This window comes from Rhamphochromis longiceps, linkage group LG15, assembly GCF_057381845.1.
Source record: "Rhamphochromis longiceps isolate RC_006_pf linkage group LG15, R_longiceps_female_GT1.1, whole genome shotgun sequence".
Lineage (NCBI taxonomy): Eukaryota > Metazoa > Chordata > Actinopteri > Cichliformes > Cichlidae > Rhamphochromis > Rhamphochromis longiceps.
The window spans coordinates 14,580,128-14,591,465 of record NC_140571.1 but is presented as its reverse complement, the minus strand read 5'-3'; the positions used below and the strand labels follow the sequence as shown (position 1 = coordinate 14,591,465).

The window sequence follows — 11,338 nt, the reverse complement described above, 5'->3', positions numbered from 1 at the left end:
TAAAAAATAAAATAAATGTGAAAATTTATTTTATACAAGATCTGGCCAAACAATAAATGTTTAGAAACATTTAATTTTCTTAATACATTTCATTACACAAAAAAGTTAGAAATGATTTATTATGGCAAAAACTAAACAGTAAAAGAAACCATATACATAAATGTATGTAAAACATCCTCACAGGACCACACCATCAACATTAAAGCTTTTCATAACTCTGCGAAAAGAATACATTTAAAAATGTAATATATTCAGGTATAAAAATTGCACAAATAAATATGGAGAAAAAAAAGCTCAAAGATTAAAAACATGATGATTATGTGACAATGATCTGTTTGTAACTTTGTAAATAATCAGACATTTGAATCTTTAGTGAACTAATCAAGACTTATTCGTTGGAACCTACATCCTTTTTAGTAACCAGCGTGATCTGACTAGGCAGGATATTGTCAGGTGTTTTGTTTCCGTTTTTATATGGATGATCTTCCTAAAACATTAAACAAAGTGAATACTGGAAGTATGATGGGGGGTCTTGCTAATCATCCAATATAGGCTGATAGTTGTTCCAGCAGCTGCTCGGGGTTTACTTAATTTATAATTTGTTGAGTTAAACTCTAAAAAAGTGCAATAATTTTTGCTAATTCTGTTTGGGTGATCATTGTTTAAATGTATAGACTATAGTCAGATATTTGGATAACAGGAATGATCTCTGTGATGATGATGATCATAATCCTTATCCCTTTGAAGCTACTACACCTCTGCACCTCATCCTTTCAGTGGACTGTGTAAAAAGGTCCACTGAGCTCTCTCCTGGATATCTTCATACTTCCACAGGTATGTCATATGGACCGTTCTGCTTTTCATCCTCTTAATAGCTAATCTCACTTCCTCTTTAGTAATCGTTTGCACTTCCTTATTTACTAACTTTCCTCCTTCTGTTATTACCTCTCTCTCTCAGGAGCTCCTCAAACTACTTTATCTTCTCAGTGAGGAATCCAACCTTATAAGAACATTTAACAATGTTAATCTACAAAAGTGACTAAATACTAAAGATAAGATAAGATAAGATAAAAGGTTCCTGGCGTGGACATGTAAGGATTTTTAGTTAAGCCTTTTATTTTCATTTAATAGCATAATATCTAGACCAAAAAAAAAAAAGAAAAAAAAAGCTGACTTCACTTTGTACGATTACTACTAAGAAGATTTTATTTTGAAGGCAGGATCATATCATTTCCGATCCTGTTGATCTTTTGTGTACATTGACGCGGTGTGATCGGCATCCGGAGAAAGACAACGGCTCTTGGAAGCTAGAGACGAGAAATCGCTGATCTTTGTATTTGATGTGTACCTGCGGTGCATATTTTAAGGCGCGTTTGTCTAACGATCAGGGCTGATCCCAACAGGCCTCCCCTCGTCGGCTGAGCCGCCTCTCGTCAATATTCGCTAATGGGAGGTCGGCTAACTTGACGATGACGATGATGGTGATGATGATGATGCATCAGAGGATTTATCCCGGTGTCTGACTGAGATGGAGCCAGCGGCGCTCGAGTGGAGTCGCTTGCTAGCCAGCTAGCGAGCTAACGGTGCCCTCCGGGATTGAGCGTGTTCCCAAGCAGTCCGCGTTTTATAGCTAAATGGGTGCAGCCGCAGTTTTATCGCGCAGTATTTCCACCTTTGACCCCCACGTTTGATAGCCCGACCATGCCGACCTGCAAATACTGCTAACTTAACCTCCTGGGTTGGGTACACGTGACAGCGTTTATCTCGCTCCAACAATTAGCTGCACCTTCGGCCGTCCTTGGATGCTTCAGTGACGGTAACCGGGTGAGTAACATGAGCTACAGGACTTTTACTACTCAATTACAGGGGTCGGGCTATATTCTGGATGAGGCACACGGCTATTGCGCTTTGCAGGAGCCTCCAGACACCCAGCGTACGAGTTAACGTGTGTTATTGTCTCGTAAAACACTGTGTTAAGTCTTAGCTTCCTATGCTGTGCGTGTCGGTCTATTTTGCAATAGTGCCAATATTTATTAACTAATCTCGTTATGCTAACTCACTCCACCGCTAGCTAGCATGTCATGAAGTACTCGACCGTGTCCTGAGCGGCTGGTCCTTTTATGGTGCTGTCTTTGCAAGGAAAACTGTAAAAGATTGGCCCGCTAGCAGACTGTCGCTAAAGAAGAAGGAGCGGGCATATTTAAGAGTAAATCTTCATTATCAATACTGTGACTGCAGCGTCCAGGACGCGTGTGTTACATATAAATTCCGTGAAATAGCCTCAGCCGGTTAGCGGCAGACTCTGCTTGGTTTAGAGTGTGTGTACGTATGTGTGTGTAATAGCTATGAGTAAATTTGGGGATTGGTTCAGACAGTTTGTGTACAGTGAGGATAACGTGATGCAAGTTGCACACATGACTTGTTTCCTGTCTTGTGAAACAAGTCAGTAGGAGAGGCTAACTGCTGCCGTGCGTGTGTCCTTTTGCAGACGGTGTGTATCAGGATGGCACAGCTCTTGGATGGGGCCGGGAAACTGGTCTGGGTTCTCCTCAGATCCGTGCTCCGTTTCACTTTTATGTTCATCAACAACTGTGTAGCCATCCCATCCTACTGCTTGTACCTGATGCTGCTTCAACCCCTGAGAATATGGGACCGCTCCGTTTTCTGGCACATTGAAGGCATCATGTTCAAGTGGTTGCTGGCCATGGTGTCTTCATGGGGTTGGGTTGCAGGTTATACAGGTAAGATGTTTTTTTTTGTTTTTTTTCCCTCTTTTGTCATCCAGTGTGTGTGTGTGTGTGTGTGTGTGTGGGGATGATGGGTTCAGTGGTGACCATCTAATAATGCAGGAGCCTGCTCTAACACCAGTATGAGCTTCAAGTCTTTTCTTCACATAGGCCTGTTTTCTTCCAGGTCCTATGAGGTTACTTAAGAAGTTATTGCTATTGGGAAGATAATTTCAAAGTCTTCAAAAGCTAATAGAAGTATTCTGTTTGCTGTAGGGTAAAGTACACATTTTTAATGCTTAATGCATATAACATCAACCCAAAACCTGTTTGAGAGAAACAAATGCTTATTGCTGTGACTTAGATGTACTTACATGAAAGAGAGCGAGACAAGCATTGGCTAATACCGCCCAGCATCATGACAACTAAATATTGTGTAAACATGTTATTTAACAAACTTGGGGTTTGCTGAATGTCCTACTGTAAAACGTTGTAAAAGTTGATGTTTTGCATTACTGCTGAACCAAACCAAATCAAAAAGGGGCACATTTTGCGTTGAAGCTGAACGGCCGTCATTTTCGCTTTGCATTTCATGTTTGATAGTTTTCACTGCTCGGACAGTGGTTGGCGAGCATTTGCAGAAAAATCAGCAAATTCCATGCAAACTACAGGTGAACTTGACAATCTGCTACTGGCCAAAGGAGTCACAGGTTTTCTGTGTGGTATACCACTTTGTGACCAACTTCACCTAGCAATAGCAAACTGGTTGTGGCATACACATTTTTCCATAGTGACCGATGGTTATCGTTGCGTCACTCGCCACGCTCTGGGCCGACATGAACGAGGCTTTAGCATTTGATTTCAAAGCACCTTCAGCAGGCACTTACGACTAGCAGAAGAATGCAATTTTTTCTGTAGCAACAGGTGGTTGCCAACTGGTCTCTTGGCCTGTGTAACTATGTTTTTATAATTTTTTTTTATTTATTTATTTTTTATATTGGGCATGGACTGCAAAATAAAGGGCTGATATCAGCGTTTACAAAAACAGTATGGCCATTTATGATACTGATATATTTGTTTGTTTGTAATATCTTTATTATGATAAATAGCAGAAGCATTTTAAAATCCTTCCACACTAGTTTTATATATATTTATATAGTTTAAAACTGATGCAGCGTCACAGGTTGATGTAAGACAGTAAATGGGGTAAATTTAGTAATTTTCCCTCTTTTCTTTTTTTAAAATACCATTTGTTGAAAAAAACGAGTCAATAAGGAAGCTATTTGTCTATTCTTGGACATTCCAAGTTGTGGAAACATGTTACCTCTTGCAGCTTCAGGTGAATGGTTAATTGATTAATAAGCTACTAATGTTTTGGCCAAATGATTCAATAAAAATAAACAGCTCGTTCAATTGATGTTTTATTGATCCCACAAGGGAAATAATTGTAAGATGGTGCAAAAACTTTTCTATATACAACAGTTCTTAAAAAAATAAAAATGAAGTTAAGTTTAAGAAGAGTGAAAAGTGTGACTGAGAATGTGCAACAGAGCAAAGAAAGAGAGATTGATTTTAAAAAGCTAAACTTTGCCCTACTTTCAGTAGAGCTTTTTCAAATAATTGTGGTTACTTGCTTTAATAACTGATTCTGTGTAAGTGGTGTTGTATTGAAATGCATTGCTTGCTGTTTATAAGGTTGAATATATTTCTTCTTAATTAAATAAGAATTGTCCATTTGCAGACGGTTCATTTAAAGTAGCCGATTAAATTATAGATTAAGCAAACCTTTTTGTAATGATTTTGTGCTTTTCTTTGTCATTTCTATCAGTAAATGAATTCCATATAGCTTTTGGATTTGTAGTCGGACACAATAGGACATTAAAAAAAGCGTCTGGTGCATTCAAAAAATTACAATGCACATTTTTCACCGTTTTTGACATTTTATAGGTTAATTAACTGAGAGCGTAGTTGCCAGATAAATCGGTAATGAAGCTAATTGTTGGTGTGCTCCACAAATGACAGATGGAGACAGAATATCAGACACACTCACCTGACAGACACGAATATCACAGGTCGTCGTTGTTTCCACTCGAATGGCTGGTTGGATATCTTGACGTGACTCAGGCTACAGTCGGGTTCATTTATATGGAGCAAAATGCTTACAAACTGCTAAGTGGTGAACATAGGAAGCAACAAGGCATGCTAATTAATAATTCAAAGCTTTCACTCTATAGAGCACCTGGACTTGCGTTGAGCAAAATGTATTGCAGGCTTTGATCGACAGGATTTGGAGTGAGATATTTGGCCATTAAAGTTTAATTCAGATTTTAAAGGTATGACATACACTGTAATTTGCAATCTGGTACTACTCATACTATGTATAGCTATGTGTACGTACTAGTATTTGTTCTGGATCTTTTAAAGTGATGAAAACCAGATAAAATGGGACATTAGTTACATTAATTAACTAATTAATTACATTGGGGCGATCGTGGCTCAAGAGTTGGGAGTTCGCCTTGTAATCGGAAGGTTGCCGGTTCGAGCCCCGGCTTGGACAGTCTCGGTCGTTGTGTCCTTGGGCAAGACACTTCACCCGTTGCCTACTGGTGGTGGTCAGAGGGCCCGGTGGCGCCAGTGTCCGGCAGCCTCGCCTCTGTCAGTGCGCCCCAGGGTGGCTGTGGCTACATTGTAGCTTGCCATCACCAGTGTGTGAATGTGTGTGTGAATGGGTGGATGACTGGTTGTGTAAAGCGCTTTGGGGTCCTTAGGGACTAGAAAAGCGCTATACAAATACAGGCCATTTGCCATTAATGCTTTGCAATTTCGAAATTTGAAAAATCACTTTAAAGCAGGGGTGTCAAACATAAGGCCCAGGGGCCAGAATCAGCCTGGCAAAGAGCCCACTGAACAGCTCTGGAAGTGTGAAGGAGTGTATAGATTTATGAGCTTTTAATTGTATTTTCGTAAGTTTTACATCTTTTTCTATTAATTATTCATAATATGCCAAATTAAATAAGTATTAGATAAAATAAATGATATGGTTTTTACAGTGGGTCCACAGAAAAAATACATTTTCTTTAAATGAATGAAAACTTTGTATTTAAGAATTGCTGCATTACAAATCACGATGGAGAGAGATAAAAAATGGCTTACTGAGTCCCCATTTTGATTTCCAGTCAGTTGAAACCTTATCATTATCCAGCAGGGGTTAATTTTTTTCTTCAAACGTGTAGGTATTGCATTTGAATAGGAAGTACATTTCATAACAGAAGACATTGTGTCATTTTGTTCAGTGAAAGCAGGGTGGCATTACCATGGCAACCGAGAGAGTCCTTTTATTTTTAACCCAATCCGGGATCTTTTTGTAACCCTAACCAAGTTTGTTGCAAATACCTAAACTTTACCAACGGATTCTTCACAATAAATAATTAATATTAATACAAATTTTACAAAATGTGTGAAACTCAAATGTGGTTGGACTGGACAGCTCCAGTAGGACTAACTTTGAATCGATTAGATATCAAGAAAAGACCAGCAGTCGGCATTTGGTTAGTTTGAAATGTTTGCTGGGCAGATGGACATAAGCGCAAGAGATGAGCCAGCCATGATGTAACATTATTATTATTATTATTATTATTATTATTATTATTATTATTCTCAAAGTCTGAGTAATGTTATTGTTATAAAAATTCTGCTAAGTCAAAGATGTGGAGCTACCTGCTACAGTTTTACTTCTGCTTAAAAGCTATGTAAATATACTTGCATAGCTTTTAAGAATCCAAGTTATCATTATGCAGCTCCAATTTGGTCCGAGCGGTATAATTACAATTGAGGATGTTATCATTATGCAGCTCCGACCAAATTTCATTTGTGGCTTTGATGCTCAGACAGTTCTGACATGTGGGGAAAAAAAAAAAAAACATAAATGGGAAAAGACAGAAAAAGCATGAGATGAACTGTTCAGCGGGCAGTCCTGGTTGTCCTTTTGTATGTGACAGTCTGAATTTTGTGCTCAAGGGCACTGGGACAAGGTTGAGTCAGTTAGCACTGTTACCTCTCAACACAAAGCGGACCTGCTCAAACCCCGGTTCCCCGCATTGTCTTTGCAATCTTTTAGTGTGGACGATACAGCACTATTTCAGTGCTCTAGTTTTTGTCCAAGGTCACAGCTTTCGACATTTATAGTCCATATTTTTCTTTCCGTGTTCAATAAATGTTGTAGTCTGATATCAGACTTGATCTCAATCTTAAATCGCACATTGCTTCTACTCCAATTTCTAAGGGAAGGGCAATCTGATTTTTTTTTTTCCATAAATCTTCCCATAATTTAAATCAACATTAATAGAAAGCCTTGCAAGCAAAAGTGAAAACGGTTCAGCACCTTCATTTGCAGCAGGTTCAGTGGCCAGACTTTACAGTGCTGAAAACAAGCGGGTATTGGTTGCTTTAAATGCTCCTGCTGTGGAGTCTAATCATTGCTGTTTGGCTAACAGTTGGACTCCAAATGGGCCTGTGGGTGACTGTGACTGTATTCATGATTGGTCTGCATACCATACTTAACATGATGCTGTGCTGCCCTGTTATGTGGGACTTTTGGCAAACAAATGTGTTGTAAACTTTGCTGTAGATTCATCGTAATAAATACTCTTTTTGCAGTTTTGTGTAATCGGCAGAATCCTAATTGGCATATAATCTAACAATAAATTGGTCAGATAAGCCATGTTTTAAGAAACTGTGCAAAAACTATTTATGTACTTTTGGAATGATTTTAATTAATTATTTGTTTTTTGTCCAGTCATGCATCCTATCTTATGAATGGTCTTTTTCCAGATTTTAGATGGTATCCATGGTCTGCACCATCATGACCTCACAAAATGTCTTTTCTGGCCATAACTCAAGAATTCATCAGTAATTTATGATGAAATTTCACATAAATGTTTTATTGGATGGAATGAAACGTTGCATTCTGACCGAAGCATTTAAGCACAAGATTATGATTTTATTTATACCAATTAACTGACAGCATACTGTTAAACAAGGAGTCCTCCTAGCTGCTTGTTTTTATCTATGATGTTCCTAAAGACTGATAAGTAAATATCTTGGCGTATGATGGATATTATAAGTTGGAGTCTGTTCAGGCTGTGTTTGCAGTCCAGAAAGTCTACAAATATGTCAGGAAGGGCTCTGACAGATTAATACGCTGCAGTCTTAAAGCTATGCTTTTGGTTAACTATCACACATGACGGATGTTGCATCACCTCCTGTGGAGAAACAGAACAGTGGTGCTTTGTAGATATCGTGGATCATTTTATCAGTAACAAACACTCGCATGAGGATGTTTTGGTGATCACAGGGGCAGCTTATATGAAATTAAATTATAATTCCAGATTTTCTCACAGTTTGAGGGTGCAAGTGAAGGCTGAGGGTTAAAGTAGCTATGTTACTATGAGGTGAATGCACTCTTAATCTCTCTTTATTTTTTAATGTTTTTTTTTTTTCTAAACTAGATACTCAACCGAGAGCTGCATTCTTTCCTAATTAATGGACAGTTGTGGGAATTTTGCACCTTTTCTGGTTTGTTGGCTGCTGATTATTGGGGTTGCAATAAAGGATGACATCAGCTTTAAAAATGTGACGACACTTCATGTACTAATACCATGTAAATGTTTGTTTTGTTCTGTTTTACTAGTATTAAGCAAAATTGAATAGATGAGTTTGTCCTGTAAAGAGGTTCATGCACCTCTCAAATGGCTGAAGTCAGGACAGAGAACATCTTTAGTGTGGTTATCAGCAGCTGGGAACATCATCTCACGGATAAGAGCAAAACTCACTCCACAGCATGTCCACTGCAATCATTACTCCATGAACTGAAACATCTGGAAACTCTGAAAGCTTATTATTTTGGATGGGAAAATATAGTCTTTTTGATTTAATTTGAAGCTTTATTTAAACTTACGGACAGAAGCCATTTTTAGTTTCCTATTTGCACATTATTGTTTTTGTTGAAATACTACTGGCACTTTAATTTGTATTACTTAAAGTGAAATAAATAAAAATATTTATTCTGACAGTCCTATTGAGTAATGTTAAAAATACACTGTATTATTTTCAAATTCATGTTTTCTGTGTCATGAATTTAATTTGCTGTGGGACGGGACAACAGGGTGATATTCACAGGTGGGCAGACTTGAGCAGATGAGGTACTGGAGTGTAGAACAGAAGGACTGCCAACAGGACGCTAAGATAAGAGTTATTCAAGTAATTGTTGAGTAATTGACAAACAAAGAAAAATTGGCAGATTACTCACTAACCAAAATGATCTTTAGTTGCAGCCCTACTGATTATAATGGAAGGCATGCTGCAGTATTTGACTGCTGGAAGGCTCCCCTCTGCAAACAGGTTAACCTGTGACAAATGATTAACTAGATTTGTGTAGCAGACAAAGCACTGATCTGCAATTTCTTTTGACCAGAGGTTTCACAACTCTTATGTTCTCTCATAGACATGGTTGAGGAAACTAAATGTTGACCGCTGTTGGAGTTGAGCTTAGCTTTCAGTACAGTAACGTCACTGCACGGTGATGAATGTTAAAATACTTCATCTGTAACTTAAGCAACTGAAGCATTTGGACGGTTCCAGCCTGTTGATTGAAAGAACTATAACTGCTCCACCAGTGCTGCTAGCTGGTTGGCATAACTCAATAGCTAACATTAAAACGCAATTATGATGCACTAACAGGTATTTGCCTGTTTCACATGTAAAAAGGGCACAGGTACAGTTACATTAAGGAAAAAGTGCTTGATAACAGCAGCAATAATCAAACCGCCACGATGCACAAGTGACGTACACCTCATGTCACTGCGAGTACACCTGTACAGCCATAATGTGACACCTTATACATAATCAAGAGTGTGCGATACATCAGTGAGCACTGCTCACCCTTTATTCCATCACCAGACTCATAAAGGCGTGTCCTGCTGTGTTACACTCTCACAGGATGTATTGCATATATTCAGGGCTTGGGTTTCAAAATGAGTATTGCAAAATATTAATTATATTGTAAGTAGAGCTGGGCGATAGAACGATAACGATATGTATCGCGATATAACTTTTACTCGATAGAGAAATTAAGCTATCGCGATAGACCTCGCCGCTCTTGTCCTCAAAAAAAAAAAAAAAAAAAGGTCAGCCAATCCAAATTAAGTAGCGCAGAGCCGAACCAATCACAGCCGCAGCGTCACGTCGCGTGACTTGTTACGTACAGCACAAGTGCCAAGCCGCACGTGTGTTTGTTTGGGAAGCAGCCAGCGGGTAATGGAGGAAATGAGTGTGCCGACTAGAAAAATCAACCGAGCGTGACCGAAGAGAAAACAGATGATGGTTGCAATGCCGGAGAGATTGTCGAACGGAAGAGCCATAGAAGTTCCGTAGTGTGAAGGTATTTCGGCTATTTCAAGTCTGACAAAAAACAGAGTAGCGTGCACTGTAAATTGTGCTGAAAACAAGTCTGGAAATACAATAAACTGGTGCATGCGTCACACTGTGCACCACGTTATTGTTTCGGTGAAATGAATTTCTACAATACTGTTACTGTTAATTCTACTCTCTGCAGTGTTTAAATGCTTACATATACACACAGTTACTGTCCGTCCACACATACGACTCGGTTCTGCTTCTATGCCCCAGCTTTGTTTACTTTTTCCCCACCGAGGCTTCTAGACTTCTGATTGGCCAACATTTCTGCACGGTTAGGAATCTAGCGCCACCTGCTGCTTTGGCATGTTCATAGCAGCGTTTTCCTTCATTTCTCCCTTTATGTGTGGACGGGATTATTTTTTAAAACGAAAACGGAAAATCTCTGTTTTCAAAAATACCCGTGTACGTGTGGACGTAGCCTCAGTCTCTGACTGGAAGCGCTAATTCGTCATTCGGCTTTTGTCAGACTAAAGTAACTGTTAAAACTGTTTGAAAAGCTCAGCTATACAACAAGGAGAGATTGAGAATTTCCTTTTAGTTCTCAGTTTATTTGATATTGACAAAAGTTAGTCAGTTTTGTCTGATCTTCTGTAAAACAAACTAAGATTTATTTTTAGAATTAATATTTTGTTTCTAAGTGGAATTGACAATTTAGTCTGTTTCGTTTGTTCTATTTTGAAACTTAAACACTTTAGCGCCTGCCTTTTGTGTAGTTTGCAATATTTGCCTTTATTTATCTGAAAAAGTCTCATGTTCCTTAAGTACATCTACCCTGTTGAACTTATTATGGGAAATAAATATTTAAATCAAAACAAGCTGCTGATTATTTCACATTTTACTTGTGAGCAACGGCACATTTAAATCTTACAAATATAGTTATTTGGCTTATATCGTGATAGATATCGTTATCGCCTAAAATGAAAAAAACATATCGTGATATGAAAAAATCTCATATCGCCCAGCTCTAATTGTAAGGTATTCTCACATTTGGACCAGAGCAGAAGGACTTGCTGGTAGCACTGCAAAAGTGGACTGATACTGCTTGGCATACAGTCTGTGTGAGCTCTCGTGGTAGTCCTGCAAATGTGCTTAGTAAAGTAAACCGTAAATCTGCTTCAACTAATGAAGGACTGGGC

The 11,338-nt window shown here is 38.6% G+C and overlaps 1 protein-coding gene across 1 annotated transcript in view; it reads left to right on the top strand.

The window, feature by feature from the left end:
• Positions 1-1,244: 1,244 nt before the first annotated feature.
• The window catches only part of LOC146652400 (acyl-CoA:lysophosphatidylglycerol acyltransferase 1-like), a 69,187-nt gene continuing 59,093 nt past the window's right edge, over positions 1,245-11,338 (top strand). Inside the window, exons 1-2 of the mRNA XM_085381185.1 lie at positions 1,245-1,824; positions 2,489-2,741. Coding sequence (XP_085237311.1) covers positions 2,504-2,741 — 238 coding nt within the window. The 5' untranslated portion in view covers positions 1,245-1,824; positions 2,489-2,503. The remainder of the gene's footprint in view (positions 1,825-2,488; positions 2,742-11,338) is intronic.